At 63.3% G+C, this 19,340-nt stretch overlaps 2 protein-coding genes across 7 annotated transcripts; both read right to left on the reverse strand.

Moving 5' to 3' along the window:
* Positions 1-790: 790 nt before the first annotated feature.
* On the reverse strand, positions 791-8,409 carry LOC135286891 (myosin light chain kinase, smooth muscle-like). Of its 6 annotated transcripts, XM_064400114.1 has the most exons (12): positions 7,875-8,409; positions 7,380-7,655; positions 7,006-7,125; positions 6,510-6,667; positions 6,079-6,169; positions 5,775-5,978; positions 5,090-5,307; positions 4,634-4,757; positions 4,404-4,556; positions 4,153-4,273; positions 3,940-4,030; positions 791-3,614 (listed from the first exon to the last, which is right to left on the reverse strand). In XM_064400114.1, the coding sequence occupies exons 4-12, from the start codon at positions 6,523-6,525 to the stop codon at positions 3,481-3,483; spliced, it is 1,152 nt and encodes a 383-aa protein (XP_064256184.1). In that variant the 5' UTR covers positions 6,526-6,667; positions 7,006-7,125; positions 7,380-7,655; positions 7,875-8,409; the 3' UTR covers positions 791-3,480. The 6 variants fall into 6 exon arrangements, with proteins under 6 accessions (XP_064256184.1, XP_064256185.1, XP_064256183.1 ...); XM_064400115.1 differs by lacking the exon at positions 7,875-8,409 and having other exon boundaries at positions 7,006-7,082; positions 7,380-7,824; XM_064400113.1 differs by lacking the exon at positions 7,875-8,409 and having other exon boundaries at positions 7,380-7,824.
* Positions 8,410-17,131: 8,722 nt separating this feature from the next.
* Positions 17,132-18,566, reverse strand: HEXIM1 (HEXIM P-TEFb complex subunit 1). Its single transcript, XM_064400005.1, has one exon. It carries the CDS (start codon positions 18,354-18,356, stop codon positions 17,442-17,444), a length of 915 nt encoding a protein of 304 aa, XP_064256075.1. The 5' UTR covers positions 18,357-18,566; the 3' UTR covers positions 17,132-17,441.
* Between the last annotated feature and the right edge of the window lie 774 nt (positions 18,567-19,340).

A 19,340-nucleotide genomic window follows, 5' to 3' on the forward strand; every position in this document is an offset into this window, starting at 1 on the left:
GGCTGGTCAATTCCTGTGATAAAGTCCTTAAAAAACCATTCTAGAAACAGCACATTCAAATAATTATCTTCAGTGTGTGCCCAGGGCTACATTTCTTACATTAAAGGTGATTCCAAACACTTTAATTTATTTTCTTAATTTCAATTCCCTGGAAAACACGAGCAGGAATGGATTTTTTTCCCCTGAATTAACAGGTCCACAAAAACCCCTATTTCTTGATGGTAGAGCTACCCAGGAAATATTCCCTCATCCAAGCAAGAATTCCCAGTTTAGACTGTGCAGCCTGAGGTTACCTGAGCCCCTGGCACTGAAGGATAAAGCTGCAGAAACTCGAGGGTGTTTGGACAGCTGACCCCACCTCATGTTCCTCAGTGAGCTAGAGCAGGGGGTACCTGACATACCTGAGTTAAAACACCTGAGATAAGGTGGGAGCCCCTTCTCGGGATTGCCCAGGTGACTTCACTCATCCTTCCTTCCTACCCCCATGGAGCACCCTGAGGATCTCAGGACATTCTCTGGGGTTGTGTGGCTGAAGTGAAGGTCAACCTAAGAGTCTGTCTTGGTGGAAGGACAAGATCTTAATTCCTTTGCCTCTGAGATCCTGAGATTAGAATTCTATTTTCAGCACTGCTGAATTTCTTGGTGGCTGTAACGAGTTCCAGGTCTAATTCACTCCATTCCTTCCTGAATTACAGACTTTACTGTGTGAAGCCATGGCAAGCAGCAGAAGGAGAAGGAACATGTGTCTTCTGTCAGTAAACAAGCTTCTCCTGTAGGTAAATCAGATTTTTATAGTATAAATATAGGTTAAGAGAGAAAAAGTTCATGCCTAGAGTCCTGGGACTTGGATTTTCAGGGCTATGAGGAGTTTGGAAAGCAGAGGAAGATAAACATCGTTCCCAACCAGAAATATTTTGGTGATGTCACATGGTAAATAGCTCATCAAGGGATTGATTATAGCAACTTGGTGTTTGCTTATCATCTGCAGCTTGAGCACATTCAGTGTGTTCCCCAGGGATGGGGCTGGAATCTGGGTAACGAGGAAAACACGGAATAGATGGAGGGTAAAAACTGGGATGTGGTGTGTGGGAAAGGGGCTCCTCAGCCTCCCTCTGCTGCTCTGGCATGGGAAATGCTGGGGGCAGAATATGGAATATTTTTGTTTGTTTTTTTGTTTCTAAGGAGTTTCTTCTCCAGCTAGGAGCAGGGAACCCACGGCTCCTGCTGAGAGCAGGGGAGGAAGAGGAAGCAGGTGAGTTCTGTCAGGATGTCTGTCCCAGCTGCTGCACCCTGCGAGGAGCAGGACCCGCTGAGGCTGGAAAAGCCCTCTGAGATCAGGCCCAGCCCTGCCACTGACCCCTGTCCCCAAGTGCCACATCCACAGGGCTTTTAAACCCCACCCCTCCCCCGGGCAGCTGCGTCAGGGCTGGAGAACCCTTTGGGGGAAGAAATTTTCCCTGATCTCCAATCCAACCTGCCCTGGCCCAGCCTGAGCTGTTCCCTCTCCTCCTGTCCCTGTCCCCAGCTGTCCCCTCCTGCCAGGAGCTGTGCAGAGCCACCAGGGCCCCCTGAGCCTCCTTTGCTCCAGGGAACTTTGGGGATTTCCAAAAGGGCTCCCCCTTGCCAGCAGCAGGTCCATCACCAGTTTCCAAATGAAGTTCCTGCTGAAATTCCATCCTCCATTTCCAACAGGAGCCAAGAGCACGCAGCCCCGGGCAGGTGACAATTGCCACCCCCAGTGCCCTCCTGCTCCCCGTGGTCACACGGGCCCAGCAGCCACCGACACCAGCAACAGGAACAGGCTTTTGCCACAAAAACTCAGCCAAGGCCTGGGCGCTGATAAGGCCCTGGCAGCTGCAGAGTGTGTCCCACAAGGAGGGGACAGGGAGGTGACACATCCCTCCCCTGAGCCCAAGGGAAGAGCCACAGTGGCCCCAGCCAAGGCTCCAGGCACCGGGGCTGCTCTGCCCTCTCTGGAGGCTGCAGGACGCCAAATCCTGCCTGGATCCTGCTGCTGTGATGGGCACCAGCTTCCAGAGGGTTCAGCAAAGTGTCCAGAGCAGATTTGTCACCACTGCTCCAGCAGCAGCTGCCACGCTTGGTGTCCCTTTCAGCTGGGTCCCAGCCATGTCCCCCCACGCTGTGGGTGGATTTGGGTCTGTTTAATAAAAAAAGCAGTTTGCTCCTGGCCCCTGCTGCAGGCAGAGCAGGAGGCAGGGCGGAAGCCGTGCATTGTTTGGCACAGCTGGAGCCTGGCACTGGGCACAGCTCTGGGCTGCCCCACCCAGGGCACCTCCAGGAGGCCTCCGGCATGAGCAGGTGCTGGAGGAGAGCAGCACCCAGCCCTGATCCAGCAGGAGGAGGTTTCCATGGAATCACACCCTGGTTAATGCTGGAAGGAGCCTCTGGAGGGCACCCGGTCCCCATCTCTGCTCCAGGACTGCCCAGACAGAGTCTGAACATCTGCAAGGATGAAGAGCACACAACGTCCTGGGCAACCTGTGCCAGTGCTCCATCAGCAGTAAAAAGCGTTTTCCTGAGGTTCAGATGGTGTTCCAGGTGGTGCCCATGAGCTTTGGGCACTGCTGAGAAGAGCCTGGTTTCACCCTCCCTTCAGGTCCTGATGTGGGGTGAGCAGACACCTCTGAGCTTCTCTTCCCCAGACAGCCCCAGCTCTCCCAGACATCCCTCGTGGGTCAGGAGCTCCAGCTTCTCCCTCATCCTTCATCAAACTGTCCTGTGTGTCCATGCCACTGCTGCAGTGGGGCCCCCAGCACAGCCCTGCAGGGTGGGCTCAGGGATTTGGGAATGACCCCTCCCTCCTCCTGCAGCCCAGGGCACATTCACCACCTTCCACCAAGGGCACACGGAGGGCAGTGCCCACCCCAGTGCCCAGCAGGACCCAGCCCAGGCTCTGTCCCAGCTGGGTGTCCCTCAGTGTGTGCCTGGGTTCTTCCCCAGGGCACCCCAACACCAAGTTCTGCCTCCTCAGGCCAAGGCTGGAGGTCTCACAGCCATTCCCAGCCCCACCAGTCCCAGAAATGGACAGAGCAGAGGCCTCAGGGCTGCTCCTGGCTCCTGTGAGCTCAGGGCACGATGACAACCCCTCTGGTAAGGAAGGAATTCTCTTCTGAGCAGGGAATACCCAGGCTGCTGTGCCCATCACTCCTGGAGACGGCAGGGCTGGTGGCCCAGGGGCCAGGAGGCTGATACCAGCTCCCCAAGGGTGGGCACAGCCTGAGCCCCCCTTCCCTACCTGTCCGGCGAGTTTGGGGGAACAGGAGCAGCACAAGGAGGGCAGAGATTGTCAGTGCTTTATTGGTGGCAGGTCCTGTCAGGGACAGCAGCCCAGGGACCCCAGAGCTCAGCCCCAGGGGGGTCTGGCTCTGCCCCAGGCTGGCCAGGCCGCGCTGGGAGCTGCTGGAGGGGCACCATGCCCATCTCTAGGTGCTCCAGGGTGGGGGTGACAGCGCCACGCTGTCACTGCCCTGAGGCTGCCGTGCTGCCACCATCCTCCTCCTTCTCCTCCTGGTCTGGCAGCAGCTCCGAGGGGCTGGCACCTGGTTGGGGCAGAGCCCTGCAGGGCTGTTCCTCCTCCGGGCTGCAGCCCAGGCCTGCAGGAGATGAGCAGAGGGAATGGTGAGGAGCTGGCTGGATCCAACCCCTGGAGGTGCAGGAGGCACCCACGGGGATCTGCTGTGGTCACAGAGGGGGATGAGCCTGTCCAGGGCTGCATCAGAGACCCCCCACAGCGATGGGGATGGAGAGAACCTCGGGCCCTGGAGCAGAAATTCCACCCTGGGGCCATGCCTGGAGTTTAGGGGCACCCAGGTGGAGTGAAAAGAGGAGGAGGCTGCCCAGGAGCACAAGGTGGAGATGGCAGAGCAGAGAGAATGGGCTGGGGGTGGAAATAGGGAATGGTGCCTCAGAGGCCATCACCTTCCTCATCCTGAGCCTCTGATGCCTTCCCCTCCAGGCTCTGGGACAGCAGGGTCAGCCTCTTGAGAGCCAGCAGGGCTTTCCCTGTTTTCTGGAGGGAGGAGAACGGGCACTGAGCCCCCAGCAGAGCCAGCCCCCGTCCCCATCACCCCACCAGGGGCACTGAGCCCCTCAGCAGAGCCATCCCCATGTCCCCATCACCCCACCAGGTACCTGCCACTTCCTCCGTGCCAGGAACTGCCTGATCCTCTCCTTGGACAGCACCTTGGGGCTGCTGGGCTGGGGTTGCTGCAGCCAGGGGTGCAGCAGAGCCGCTGCACTGGGGAGCCGCCGGCTGCAGCACACAGAGGGGGTCATGGGGGGCTCCTCCACCAAACAGGCAGAGCTTTTCTTCACCCACCCCCTCAGCACTCCAAAATCCTGCCCAGCTCCAGCTGAGCACCCCAGCCACCCCCAGGCCCTACCAGGGCTCCTTCTGCAGCAGCTGGCTGATGAAGTCCTTGGCTTGCTGGGAGATCTCCGAGAAGGTCTCCTCATCAAAGTCCCACTGGGCAGCTGTGACATTGCTCAGGGTCTCCATGTCAGTGTCCCCCTGGAAGGGTGACTCCCCACTCAGCCTGAAGAGGTGACCCAGGGCATCAGCGAGAGCTCAGCCCCCTCCAGCCCAGCCTGCCCCGCCCAGGAGGGCACTCACAGGATGTAGCAGATGACACCGACGCTCCACATGTCTGTGGAGAAGCTCACGGGCTCAAAGGCGACCACTTCTGGAGCCATGAACTCGGGGGTGCCGTGCAGCACCTTCACAGGGGTGCCTGCAGCTGCAGAGAGGAGGCAGGAGGCCAGTTGGGATGGCCCTGGGGCAGAGGACACACCAACACAGCCCAGGTGGAGCTGCCACCCTCCACGGCTGCTGCAGCTCTTGGTGCTCTCCAAGAGCTCTCTGTGTGCCACCCACCCACGGGCACGGGGGTCCTGGGGGTCTCCACCTCTGCAGCAGCACTGGGGACACCCAGCCTTGCCCAGAGCATCGGTGGTGGCCAGGAAGGGGCAGGCAGGAGGACACCGAGCTCCTCGCTGCTGTGCCAGGCCAGCTCTGTCCCGTGGCAGTGCCAGTCCCCGCCCTGCACCCCCGGAGCCCCTTGGGGCTCACCCAGCCGCCGTGCCAAGCCGAAGTCGATGATCTTGACCCGGTGGCTGCCGGGGCTGACGCAGACGATGTTCTCGGGTTTGAGGTCCAGGTGGACGATGGCCTGGCCGTGCATGAAGTGCAGCCCCTCCAGGATCTGCCGCACGTACTGGGCGCTGCTGGGCTCCGTGTGCTCGAAGTCGTCGTCCACGATGCGCTCAAAGAGCTCCCCGCCTGCCACGCTGGGGACAGCCAGGTGCTGGGGACCCTCTGGGGTCTCACCAGCCCCGAGGAGGGGAAGCCCAGCAGAGAGCCCAGAGAACCCAGACTCAGAGCTCTGGGAGCATCTCTCCACCCTTATCTCCAGGAGCTGCAGGTTCCCCATCCATCCCACAGCAGCACCCCATGGCACAGGGACCCCTCCCCACCTGCCACTGTGGGGACAAAAAGGTGCTGGGGACCCTCCACGCTGGGGACAGCCAGGTGCTGGGGACCCTCTGGGGTCTCACCAGCCCTGAGGAGGGGAAGCCCAGCAGAGAAGCCAGACTCAGCACTCTGGGAGGACCTCACCACTCCAGAGTCACCAGGTTCTCCATCCATCCATCCATCCATCCATCCATCCATCCATCCATCCATCCATCCCACAGCACAGGGACCCCTCCCCACCTGCAGAGCTCCCCAGTAGAGCCCAGCACTGCCCCTCACTCACTACTCCATGACCATCACGAGCTCGGCGGGGCCCTGGAAGGCGTCGAGGCACTGCACGAGGCGCGGGTGGTGCAGGAGGTTCATCAGCTCCACCTCGGCCCGCGCTGCCTGCCTCTCCCTCGCCGTGCGCGTCCGGAAATACTTCCCAGCCCGGATTCTGCCCGTGGCCTTTTCCTGCAGCCGGTACACAGTCCCGAATTTCCCCCTGGGCAGAGGAGGGTGAGGGATGGAGGAGCCACCGCCACCAGGGCTGTGCATGGACAGCCAGGGCCTCGCCCAGGGTGGGGACACGGGGCCTCACTCACTCCCCCAGCTTCTCCAGCTGCGTGTACACATCCGAAACCTTGTCCTGGCTGTTGATGACCACGTCCCGGTGTTCAAAGGCCTCCTCAGCTCCTGGGGGATGGATTCAGGTGGGCCGTGCAGGGATCCCCCCTGCTCTGGGGACCAGGGGCCTGTCTTCCCCTCCAGTGCCAATTTCTGCGTCCCCCCTGCTCCACCTGGGACCAACCACCCTCCCCACCCAGCGTGGATGGCACCTGGGGAGAACATGGCCACAGGAGCTCCTGGGGCAGCCCAGCACCCTGCAAGTCAGGTTTGGGGTGCAAGGTGCTTTTAGGATCAAAAATCCAAGAGAAATGGGGCCAGGATGGGATGGAGATTGGTGCTGAGAGGGGGATGGACAGGGCCACACCATTGCTGGGGCCCCCTGTGCCTCCCTGGGGCTCTGCTGTACCTTCTGCCTGGGACATGGTGGTGCCACTGGCTCCTCACGGGGTGCTGGCACAGTCAGGGCAGGCTCAGGGTGTGTCCCCCAGGCTGGGACAGGGGTGCTGGGGCAGGCGATGGCCGTGTCTCTGCTCCAGCTGCTCCCTGGGGCTCTGCACCTTCTCCCTGCCACAGAAGACCACTGGCTTCACTCCACCAGCACCCACACCCCCCATCCCCCTTGAGGGGTCCCTCCTGATGGACCCAAAAGGACCAGATTTTAAAGTGAAGCCCCTTTTTTGGATGGGGACAACCCTTTCCCAGGCTCCAAGCCAATGTTTTTCCCATGCACCGTCTTACATCAGCCAGGAAATCCCCAGGAAAACCACACTTGTAGGGCAAAGGAGCCGTTTCCTCACACGTCCCCTCCACGCTCCGTCCCCAGAAACGCTGGGGGGACAGACAGTGACACCCAAGGGTGTCAGGCAACAGCACCCAACCCAGCCCGGGAGCACAGCACTGACCTGTCACTGTCCAGCCCCTCCTGCTCCAGGCACCTGCAGCTCGCTGCCCTTTCCCGGTCCCTGCAGAGCCAGGGCAGCTGGGAGGGAGTGAGGGAAGGGTGATGCTGGAGGTTCAGGACACTGGAACCACACAAGTGGGGATATCTCGGGGTACAGCTGGAGCATCCCTCCCACTCCGGCGCTGGGAGCAGCCCTGGCTGTCCCCTCCCTTTCCTTCCCAGCAGAGCGCTTCCGGAGCTGGGGGACAAACAACCCCCACCCCCCGGAGCTGCCCCCAGACCGTGCCCCTTTGGCACCGTGCAGGGCCACAGATCTGCAACACAGAGCTCAGGCAGAGGAACCCCAGGGTAGGGGGCCACAGAGACCTGACACACCTCACCACGCAGCAGAGATCCCTGCTCTGCCCTCCCTGTGCAGAATCTGGGCCCTCTCAGAGGTTAAATCCGCAGTTCACCCCGCCCCACCCCTGGGTGGGTTCCTGCAGGGGGTTGAGCACCCACAGCTGCCCCCGTCCCTGCTCCACCTGCAGCCAATATCCCACCGCTCCCCCAGCCCTGGGCTCGGCTTCAGGGAGAGCTCGGTCCCGGCTCCAGCGAAGCGGGGCGAGGGTGGATGGGCAGTTACAAAACTCCTCCGGGTCTCCACAGCAGCTGGTTTGGAGGAAAAATGCGTTTCCCAGTTTTTATTCCCCAAAAGCAGGCGCGTGCAGCCGCTCCGGTGCCCGGCGCCGCCGTTTGCCCGGTTTGCCCAGGTTTGAAACGGGAAGGGCACCGAGATTTCCCCCGGAGCGGACTCCAGACCCGGGGATCAGGCGGTGGCACCGCGCGGGGACACGGAATCCCTGGGGGCAGGGGGTCACCTGGGGTTACCTGCTGTCCGCAGCTCTCGGGGAGCTTTGGGGCGATGCCAGCGCCCCAGACGCGTCCCAGCGCCGCTCCCAGCTCGGCTCAAAGTCCACGGGCTCCGGCAGGGAGTAGGGGACAAATGTCCCCAGGGCAGTGGCGGGGTCACCACGACCTCGCTGTGCCTTTGTCACCGGCGGCGGGGCAGAGCCGGCCCGGGGGCCGGGGCAGGGTCCCGGGATGTGCGGGTGCCCCGGGCGCGGCTGGACCCCGCTGCGATATCGACTGCGGGGACACGGCAGGACACGGGGTGGCCGGGCCGGGGACAGGCAGCTGGGCACGGCCGGGCGCATCGGAGCTGGGTGCTGCCGGAGCCGCTCGGCGCTCCCGGGGCAGCACGGGGCCGGGCGCGGGCACCGGGGACAGCCCCGAGCGACAGCGATCCCGGCAGCCGCTGGATGTCAGTGTTGGCCTGAGCCGGTCCCGATGGCAGCGGAGAAGGGAGCAGAAAAAGATTTTGGGGTCTGGGGGATGAGTGGAGGGCTGGCAGCGCCCAGGGCCCGGCGGGATGTGCCGGGATGTGCCGGGATGTGCCGGGATGTGCCTGGCTGGATGAGGGTGAATCCTCGGGAGCCGCGTTCCCGGTGATGGAGCGGCGCACCCGTGAGGCAGCAGCAGCAGCAGGGAGAGCTGGCGGCGGCTGCAGGGATCGACAGAGATCAATGCAGCCTCCGGCAGTGCCGCGCTGCCGACAGCGCTCCGTGCACCGGCCCTGGCCGCACCTCTGCCCTCGGAATCGTCCCTTGTGCTTTGACACCCTCTCCCTGTGCCTTATAGAATGAATTAATTAATCCAGCTAATGAATCATTAGTAGTCACAGCCAGGCAGCCGTGTGTTCTGCTTTGGGAATCAAGGTGTCCCCATCTGCCCGGGGGATCCTGTGGCACGGCCGGGATGGCATTCCCAGGTGATCCCCCAATCCCAAACCCGCCCGTGCTGCCCGTGGGGTGCCCACCTGACCCCCCAGTTCACCCTGACCCCCACTCTGGGCTGGGTCAGGCCCCCTGGGCAGGTTCAGCGCTGCTCTTCTGCAGGTCCCGCAGCAATCGGTGTCACCGCAGGGCCCAGCGCTGGGGCTGGGGGACAGCACGGGGACAGGGACACACCTGTGGGTGCTGGCTGTCCGTCTGTCCTTGAGCCCTTGTGCCTGGGGGAAGGGCTCGATGACCTCAGGGGGACATGGGTGACCCCAGGGGACACCAGGGGACACAGCCCCTGCTCCCATCACCCGGGGGGACACACTGTCCCTGTTCCCATCACCCGGGGGGACACGGTCCCTGCTCCCCATTTCCCTGGGAAGGAGACTCAGCACACGTGCCAGACATGTGGGGACACGGGTGACATGGGGACAAGGAGGGCACAGGGGACTTGGGGGGGACAGGGGCACACGGAGAACATGGGGCACACGAAGGACATGAGCAGAGGGGACACCGTGGCATGGGGACACAGGGGGGTACTCAGAGGCCCTGGGGGGACCAGGGGAACATGAAGGGGACACTGGGGACAGGGGGGACATGGGAGACACAAGGGCCCACGGGGTCCAGAGGCCATGGAGCAGATGGAGAGATGCAGAAGACATGCGGGGGATAGGGGACATCGGAGGAACACAAGGACATGGGGGCACACGGGGGGACTCCAGGGCGACACCAGCGGTGGGGGCAGCAGGGACACCGCGGACGGAGGGACCTGGCAGGGTCTGGGGCCACCTGGGGGACACGGGGGCACAGAGAGGGACACGGGGGGACACGGGGGGACATGGGGGCACACAGGGGGCGGGGCCAACAGCCGGGGCGCCGCAGGTGGGCGGGGCCTGCGGCGCACGCGCTGGGGGCGGGGCTGTGGCGGGGGGCGGGGACGTTCGGAGCGGGGCTTCCGGGTTGGGCGAGGCCGGAGCGTTACGCAACGCGGTGGGCGTGACCACATCCTTATTAGGAGCGGTGGGCGGGGCCAGGCAGGGCACACGTGTGCGGCTCTGGCGCCCCGCAGCGCTCGCGGGTGGGGAGCGGCCGGGAACGGGGGAACTGGGAGCACTGGGAGCACTGGGAGCACTGGGAGCTGGATGATGGGAGCACTGGATGCTGGGAGCACTGGGAGCTGGGTGCGCTGGGAACTTGGTGCTGGGAGCACTGAAAACACTGGGAGATCAGTGCTGGGAATGCTGGAATTACTGGGACCTGGGTGCGGGGGCTGGGAGTGATGGCTGATGCCTGCTGGGAGCACTGGAAACACGAGCTGGGTGCGGGCTGCGGGTGGAAATGGGAGCACTGGGAGATGAGTGGGGAAGCTGGGTGCTGGAGGTCATGGCTGATGCATGGTGGGAGCACTGGGATCCAGGAGCTGGGGGTGCTGGGATGCTGGGGGATGGAATGCCGGGGGATGGCTGTGGGATGCTGGGGGATGGAATGCCCGGGGATGGATGCATGAGCTGGAGATCCATCCGCGTGCTGGCAGCTCAGTGCTGGTGCAGGGCACTGCGGGTTGGGATGGTGGCTGCTGGGTCCTGGTTGCTGGGTGCCAGGGTCAAACCCCATTCTGCAGGATCGGGGTTGTGCAAACATCCGTTGCCCCAGAATTATTCCTGACAGCGTGGAAAGGGTTGTGGCAGCCTGGCTTTGGGATGCCACGAGGGGTGGCAGGACCCAGGGGTGGCAGTCAGGGCTGGTCGTGCTCAGCCACACACGCCAGGGTGTGGAGGAGCTGAAGTATGACTGGAAAAGACCCAAAACCATGGAAAATGAATCAATCTGGATCTATAAACCACAGTATCTCTGGCACCAGCTCAGGAATCAGCCCGTGCCTGTGTGGGGTTGGCTGATCCAGCTCCTGAGGCAGCCCCGGGGCCTTGGGCCTGCTCCTCAGCCTGGGAAGGGCAGCGAGTCAGGGACGGGACTGACGGTGCTCCCCGGGCCGGGGAGGGGGACTGCCTCTGCACCCTCACAGCAGCCCCACATGGGGACAAAAAATGGCCCAGGGGACCTCAGAGAGCCTCACGGTGGCTGAAGGCACGGCAGGGCAGTGACGGAGGGGCCGGAGCTGGGCTCAGAGATAAGCCCAACGCCCCGAGGGGTGCGCGTTATCAGCAGCCAGGCTGCTCTGCCTGCTCCAAAGCCCTGCGAGAGCCCTGGTGCTCTGCTGCGGGCAGGAACAGGCAGGGAAGGGAAGGAGCGGGAAGGGAAGGGCAGGCAGGGAAAGGAAAGAGCAGGCAGGGAAGGGCAGGAGCAGGAGCAAGCAGGGAAGGACAGGAACAAGCAGAGGATCCCATGGGTGAGGCAGTCACCAGGCTCTGTCCCTCTGAGAGCACAAACTCCCAGGAGAAGGGGCATGCCGGGAGTCAAAGCCCACCTGCACGAGCTGGGGACTGCTGTCACAGCTCCTGATACAGAAATCCCCCAAAATGGGTATTGTCTGGCCTGTGGGGATGGGTCAGCACGGGGAGAACACCTGAGAGCTCGCGGGGTGCCAGGAGCAGCCCCCCTGCTCCAGGAGCACCCAGAGCTCCTGGCTCTGCCTCCCGGGGAGATCCCGACAGAGCGGGCTGGGGGACAGGAACAAACCCTCTGCAGGGGCTGTGCAGGGCCAGTGCCCCATCCTGGGCCTGGGGGACAGGAGCAGCCCCCAGGGACAGGGACAGCTGGTCCCATGCTGGGAAGCCCCTTCCTGGGATGTGGCACCAACGTCACCAGTCCCCCAAGCTCTGCAGAAAGGATTCTGTCCCCCTTGCTTCTGCTCCTACTGGGACAGTCCAGGGGGAAGTGGATTTGTCCCCTTCCTCCCCACACAACTCCCAAGATTTGGCCCATTTTACACCTCCCCATCCCCTTCCCCACTCAGGAACAGCCAGGCCATATCCAACACCAACCCTCTGGCCAGAAAACGTTTGGCATAATTAACCCCCACTCATTCAAATCACATCATGGGGAGAAGAATTTCTACTTATGATTGGGGATTTATCATCCCAGAAAAAAAAAAAAAAAAAAAAAAAAACAAAAAACACACCTAATTCCCCCAGCAAACCCCTTTGTCTTTTTGTAACATCAGAACTTAATTCCAAATGCTTCAAGTGGCTGCTCAGTCTCATTCCCTGAACTATTCTTCCCAAAAATCACACAGGGACAGGGCCTGGGCCCAGCCTGCCCCAGAAAATGGGAGTTCAAGATGACCAACCTCGAAGGGAGAGACTTTTTAGGTTTGTAGTGAGGATTTTTGGTGCTTTTTTTAATTTTATTTGCAAATTGTATTGCTTATTTTTGCCTTTTACGTGCCCTGATCCCCCAAAGACACATTCCCTTAAAGTTCCTGCTGACTGAAGCCCCTGTCCACACCCCACAGGGCTCAGCCAGCAAGGGGCACAACCTGCGGGGAAAAATCCCCTTGAAACCCTCGGGGAAGCTCATGGACTTTGTCCTTTGGGTCACTTCTCTCTCGAGATCTGAGATGGAGGCCAGCTAACCCAGAGAGGAGCCCTGGGCAGAGCCGGAATGGGGCAGAGGGGGGATTCTGTCAGCCCCTGAGCACACCGGGCTCCCACCGTGCTGAGGGGACACGTCTGCTAATTGTGGTCTGTGTGTGTTAATTGTGATCCATCTAATCTGTGTCTGCAGCTGGAACGTTTCTGGAGAAGGACAGAGCGTTAGGGAGTTAAACTTCAGCCGGCTGGAGAGAAAGCCAGGCCGCGTTTGGGGCCCAACAGCCCCTGAGGCGCCGGGGCCACCCCCGCGGTCCAGGCCAGAGCCTCCCCGCCCTGCAAGGCCTCGGCCCCTGGGCCCGCAGGGCGTTCGGTGTGGCCATCCCGGAGCCCTCCTCCCGAGCCGCCGAGGGGCCCGGCCAGGCCCGGCCCGATCGGGCCCGCGGGAGGCCCCGGCGCTCCCGCCCCGCCCGGCCCCGCCGCCGTGACACAGCGCCCGCCGCGCGCCGCCGCGGGGCGTCCTGGGGCGGCGAGTCCGCACCCGCCCCGGCCCCGCTGCTGCATGGCGTGGGTGGACTACAACTCCCACAATGCCTCGCGGTGGGCACACACACAGCCTTTTCCTCCGCTGTTCGCGTTTCCATTGGCTCCGCCGGGCCGTCACGCAGCGGCACGGCGGGTTCTGATTGGCAGGAGAGCGGCGGAGCCGGGACGGCGGCTATGGCGGCCGGGCGGGCGGAGCGGCAGCGGGAGCGGTGCCGCCGCCGCCATTTTGTGTGTGCGGGGCCGGGCCGGGCCCGCTCCCGTCGCGGACCGGGGTCCCGCCCGCGGCCCCGGGCCGGCAGCACGGGGCGGCCCCGCCGGGCTCTGTCCCGCCAGCGGAGCGCGGGGCCCCGAGCCGGGCCGAACGCGGGGCCGTGCCGCGGCGCTACCGGGAACCCCCCCGTCAGCGCTCCGGGAGCGGAGCTCAGCGCTGCCCGCGCCTCGTGGAGCGGCGCGTCCTCCCCGGGGTCTGAGCCGGGGGTGGAGGAGCCCGGCCCGGCCCGGAGGGTCCGGCGGCACCTGCGTTACTGGGCGGGGGCCGGGGCTGTTTTCCGGTCAAAATTAGCGGAACGTGAACGTTTCCCGAGGGCCGCAGCCCGGTCTCGTGCGGGGCCGGCGCTGCCTGAGCCCCGTGGGGAGCGGGGAGCGAGGAACGGCGCCGTGCTTGGGGCAGCTGGGGCCGGGCCGGGTCCCGGGCCGGGTGCGGGGGACGATGCCCGGTGTTCAGTCCTTTGTTCCGCACGGGTCAGGCAGAGCCGGACCCCGGCCGGACCCGGCGGGTCTCGGCTAACATGGCCTCCCCGCCGGGAGCTCCGAGACTCAAACACAAAAGCGATCGGCTGTTGCCAGGGCCCGGGGACTTCCCGGGCGGCGGCAAACGCGAGCGGCCCCGGGCTCGGAGGGAGCGGTGCCGCTCCGGGGCTGCCGGGCACCTGCTGCGCTGTTTTCCCCGTGCAAAGTCAAACCCCAGCTCTTCACCAACTAAAAATGGCTTTTTTTTGGGAGTGCTGAGCGCTGGGGAGGGATTGAGCCGGCGCAGCCTCCTCGGTGGAGCTCCAGTTGCCAGCCCCGTTGTTGCCTCGGCAAAGGCCGATAACAGCAGCTCATCCCCCGGCATTTGTGGGGCTGGGTTTAGGTTTAAAACAGGGAGATTTGGGAGCCTTCTGCTCTAAGTGCGGATTGTGCTGTCAGACGTGGGTCAGCCAGTTAAAACCAGATTATTTTACATTTAGGCACTTGGTGGGTGGGGTGGTTTTTTTAAAATTGTGTTTGTTGTTGTGACTGCGGATGTTGCTTCAGCAGGTCTGAATTCCAAAACACAAGGAAAGGTGATGGCTGCTCCAGGCCTGGCAGTGCCCAAGGCCAGCTTGGACAGGGCTTGGAGCAACCTGGGACAGTGGAAGGGTCCCTGCCCTTGGCAGTGGGGTGGAACTGATCTTCAAGGTTCCTCCAACCCAATCCGTTCTGTGGTTCCATGATATTTTATATCCCAGCTGCATTTCCAGGGCTGGGAGGTTTATTGCGTGTGTCTTCAGATGCTTGTGACAGCTGAAAATGCAATTTCAAGCAGATTTTGTCAAACTCATGAGGGTCACACTTGGTTTGAGCTGTGAGCTTTGCACCTGCCCAGGTGTGCCAGGGTTTGTGGGGAGCAATCCTGAGGGGCTGGAGCTGCCAGCCAGGGTTTGCTCTGCTGCAGATGCACAAAGAGCTGCAGCTTTTTTTGTGATAGCCCCAGCAGCTGCAGATTCTTCTCTTGTTTCCCCAAAATGCCACTTGTGTGACCCGAGTCACAGTCACCAGCGCGTCCTGGGAAGGTGGAGCCAGCGAGGGGGATTGGGGCAGGGGAGGTGGTGGCAGGGCCCGGGGCTGCCCGAGCCGTGTCCCTGGTGTAACCCTGGCATCAGGGAGCCCCTGCCACGAAAGGAGCACCAGGAGCGACTCCAAGGGGCTGCTGTGACCCAGGGCAGGATCTGGGGCTCCCCTCACCCCAACAGACACTTCCTTCTTGGATTTGCAGCGTTCCCAGGGAGCTGCTGTGTCTCTGCACTGCTGCTGTCCGAGGGAAAGGCCATTCCTGCACACAGGATGGAGCAGTCTCCATGTTTTGTGGTGTTGCTGTAATTTCTGCCTCTCTCCAGGACAGAATTTCAGCCCTTTCTTCTGAAAACGAAACCCTTGGGAGGGGAGGAGCTGGGAAAGCCCTTTGCCAGAGGGTCTCCCACCGCTCTGTGTTTCCAGGTGCCCCAAATCCAGCGTTGCTCTTGCCCTCCCACAGCCATGGGGCCCTGGGGAGGTGATTCCTGCCTGGCTCAGCGGCATCCCCGTCCAGAGAATCACGGAATGCTTTGGGTGGGAGGAGACCCTGAAGCCCATCTCACTGCACCCCTGCCATGGCAGCAGCACCAGCTGCTCCAGGCTGCTCCAAGCCCCATCCAGCCTGGCCTTGGGCACTTCCAGGGATCCTGGAGCAGCCACAGCTGCTCTGGGAACCTCTGCCAGGGCCTGCCCACCACGGCAGAGGTTGGCACTGGCTGGTGTTTAGGTCACGTCCAACCCAAACCGTTCCATGATTGCTGCTCTCAGCCCCGAGCTGTGCTGATCCCTGCTGCTGGGGCTCCTGCTTGCACAGGGCAGCTCCAGGCAGCTCCCGGGCTCTGGAGCTTGTGGGGAGCTCTGCCCCCAGCCAGGGAGGAGCAGGGACCAGCTCCTGTCCATTACTGATCCACTCAGAGGTTTCAAAGCTCCCCCAATGTGCCTGGTCTGTGTCTACAGGAGCTTTGGGCACAGGAGCAGCACTGAGCCTTTGGGACCAGGATAACCTGGGGACTCCTAGGGAGAGGTGTTAAAACAGCATGGAATAAAGCAGGAGAAGCTGGTGGGGGCAGAGGAGGTTGGAGAGTTGGTCGTTATGGTCCTTTTAATTGGTTTGTTTGCTTTGGGTTTTTCTAAGTTGCATTTTTTTTAAAGCATTTGCAGAAAAACCATTTATTCCAGGGACTTGAGCCTGACAGGTGTGGGGTGAGTGGATGAGGGCAAAACCTGACAGAGAATATCGAGTTTTCCCCACGAAGCAGGTGCCGGGAGCTGCATTTCACAGAGGCCGTGAGGGACCCCCGTCGGTGCCACCGGGAGAAAACGGAGAGGGAATCGCTCAGCGGGGAAACAAACGGCGGGGAAGCACCGCCGGGACCGGGCCGGAGGAGCACGGGGCTCGGCCCATCCCTCCCGCAGGATCCCGGCCCCGGTGGTGTCAGGGCCCAGCGCAGGAGCCGCGGGCTCCCGGGCTCTTGAGCAAGTGGCCCTGGCTCGTTTCCTTCCCCCGCCGGTGCCCCAGAGCTGGATGGGGGCGGGGGGGAAGATGAAATCGCTGTGATCCCCCCTCCAGCGGCTCCCCCGGCCGCTTTAACCCCCATTTTCCACCTGCGGGGGGGCCGTCCCCGTGCTGTGCCCCGCTCCCCGGAGCTCGCTGTCCCCCGATAAAGGCCGGCTCGGCGGGGTCTGGCCAGGCTGGGGCTGAAGCTGCCGGGACCCTTCCAGCCCCGCAGCGCTGGCCCAGCCCCGGCCCCCTCCCCTCGCCTCCCCTCGGGCTCTGTGTAAAAACAAACCCAATTCCCCCTTGCCGGGCTGCTGCCCCGCCAGGCACAGCGTCCATCGCCTCCCCCCCGACCCCCGCTCCTCTGCACCCAGAGCAGCCTCGGCCCCTCGGGACCTGCTCCCCCAAAGAGCTGCAGCGCTCGGAGCTCTCCCTCCTCCCCCCTCAGGTGCAGCAGGGAGGCTGAGCCATCGCCTTTCCCTGCTCCCTCGTCAGCCATTTCAGAGGCCAAGTGCTGACTACCAAAACTTTTCCTTGGGCTGCTCCAGAACTTTAAGGTTTTTCTTCTCACTTGTAGCTTGAAGTAAATTTTTTGGGGGGCAGTTTTTGCCCAGATTTCGGTTAATGACCTGGATTCCTGCAGAGCTGCGGGGAAACAGAGGCAAGTTGAAGTGAGCCTTAGGCAAACAGACACACTTGAGGCTACTCCTTCCTCCTGAGGTGCCCTCTGTGTCCATCACACACCATCTAACCCCCCTTCCAAGCACTTTTAACTATTTCAGCTCATTAAGCAGAATTAAAATTGAAAACAAATGGGGGAAAATAATAACAGAAAGGGTTAAGTGGGGAATTACAACTAAGTTTAATCAATCAACAGTTATAACACGATGAAAATAATCCAGGATGTATTCCCTGGTGGAATGCCATTCTGATTATTTTCGAGAAATCACACCAAAACTATTACAGTTACAAGTAATTAAATTTATTAGACCTCTGTATTTTTTTTATAGTCAGTTTTGGCCAATTTACAGCTTTCCTGGGGATTTTTGTTTGTTTGTTTTTGGTTTAGACACAAAAAAAATAAAACCATAAACCAGATATCACCAATACATCAACCCCCCCCTCGCCCCGTCACAGCCACCTAAAAAAGGGGGAACCCTCGCCCCCCCAGCTGCAGATTAACCCATAAAAAGGGTCCGCGGCGACTCTGTACAAGGACCGAACGTTCCGCCCAGCACTGTAAAAACCCCCCCGCGCCCCCTGCCCAGTGTCACTCCCCCGGCTTGCAGGGGCCCTTTTCCTGCCGGGGCAGCTCCTGCTCCCGCAGCAGCCGCAGGTTCTCGGCTCGCAGCCTGTCCACCTCCCGCTCCAGCGCCTGCACCCGCGCCGGGTCCGCCGCCTCCCCGCCGGCTTTTTTGCTCTCCATCCTCAGCCGGTTGTTCTCCTCCTCCATGCGCGACAGGCACTTCTCCAGCTCCAGGTACTCCTTCACCAGCTCCTGCTTGCTCATGTTCTGCAGGCTCTCCACATGGTACCGCTCGTAGGTCTCCGAGAAGTCCCTCTGCAGAAACTCGCTGCCGTCCCCCCCCATCCCGTCGCTGCCCCCGTCCTCGTCCGCCGCGTCGTCCAGGAAATCCTCCTCGCTCGTGTCGTCCGACTTGGCGGCCGCCCGCCGCGGGTACAGCCCGGTTTTCAGGTCGGGCTCCTCCTGGTCATGGTCCTCCATGAGGAACTGCGTGGTGTTGTAGGGAGCCACCGGCTGCCCCTTGGCGAACATCTCCGCTCGCAGCCGGGAGGCGCGGAGGCTCTGCCGCTCGTCGAACTGCTGCTTCTCCTCCCAGCTCAGCTTCGAGTACGGCTTCCAGCGCCGCTTCTTCTTCGACGGCCTCCGACGGTGCTTCTTCTTCACCGGCCACTCCTCGGTGCGTCCCACGGCCCGGTACCGCGGGCCCAGGCCGGGACGCCCCGCTCCCCCCGCCGGCGGCCGCCCCTCGGCGCCGCCCGCCGCCGCCTCCGCCCCGGGGGGCGGCAGCCGCCCGGCATCGCCGTCCTCCGCCGGCGCCTCTCCGGGCTCGGGCTGCGGCTCGGGCTCGGGCTGCGGCTCCGGCCGCGCCTCGGGCTCGGAGCGAAGCTCCGGTTCGCACTGGGGCTCCGGCCCCGGTTCAGCGGGCGCCGCGTCGGCCATAGCGCTGCGCTCGGCTACGCTCGCTGCCGGGCGCTACCGGCGCCGCATGGGGCCGGCCCCGCTCAGGCCGCCCGGGACATGGCCCGGGGGAGGTTTAACGCCGCCGGGCCCGCCTCCCCGCGCGCGCCGCACGCGCCGCCGCTCCCGCCGCAATCCCACCCCACGGCCCAGCCCGCGCCCACCGCCGCCCGCTCCCGACTGCCGCTCCTCGGCCGCGGCCGCCCGCTTTATAGCCGCGCGCGCCCCGCCCCGCCCCGCGCAGGCGCCCTGTGCGCCCCGCCCCGCCGCGCGCCGGGACCCGCCCCCGCCGCGCGCCCCGCGCCGCCGCCGCGGCCCCGAGCGCGCGGGCGGTGCCGCCTCGCGGCCAATCGGCGGGCGCGGGGGGCGGGCCGGCCTGCCGGGACACGCCCCCGGCCGTTGCAGGGACTGGCCGCCATTGGCCGGGATGGACGTCACTCCTGAGCGCCGCCACCAATCCCGAGGGGGCGAGGGCGGCACCGGGCCGTACCACGAGGCGGGGGGAGTCCCCCTGTGCGGGGCCGCGCGCGCCCCGCGACCTTCAGGCCCGCGCCGAGGGCAGCGCGCGCGCCCCCCCCCCCGCGGGGTTGTGGCACGGTCCGAAAAGAGTCCCCGCGCGGCGGAGGTTCCGCGGCGGTGCTGCGGCCCGCGGCCGGGGGGGTGCACAGGGCCGGGCCGGGCCGGGCTGGGCCGTGGGGGAGCCTGGAGGGGCCCCGGGGCTGCGCGGGCCCGGGGGGAAGGGGGCGAGCGGAAGGATCCCGGCGCTGTGTGGCTGTGCAGTGGTGCCGCAGTTGGCGGAGGGAGATGTAAACAAACCGAAGCGGAAAGAAGTCCCTTCTTAAAGGCGCCGCGTCCCTTTTGGCAGGGGCGGCGCGGGGCCGCGCTCCCGCAGCCCGGGGGTGCGGGGGGAGGGGCACGGGACGGAGGGGGATGGGCAGCCCCGGTCCCACTCCTGGCCCTGCCACC

This window comes from Passer domesticus, chromosome 27 (assembly GCF_036417665.1).
Source record: "Passer domesticus isolate bPasDom1 chromosome 27, bPasDom1.hap1, whole genome shotgun sequence".
NCBI lineage: Eukaryota > Metazoa > Chordata > Aves > Passeriformes > Passeridae > Passer > Passer domesticus.

Bases quoted from the DNA above. Each gene is read 5' to 3' on its own strand.
- LOC135286891 (XM_064400117.1), bottom strand. The intron at 4,557-4,633 runs GTGAGTGCCCTC...TCACCTCTTCAG, and splicing joins GGTGTCATCTGCTACATCCT to GCTGAGTGGGGAGTCACCCT. The intron at 4,274-4,403 runs GTAGGGCCTGGG...TGTGTGCTGCAG, and splicing joins CTGCTGCAGAAGGAGCCCTG to CCGGCGGCTCCCCAGTGCAG.
- HEXIM1 (XM_064400005.1), bottom strand. From the start codon at position 18,356: ATGGCCGACGCGGCGCCCGCTGAACCGGGGCCGGAGCCCCAGTGCGAA.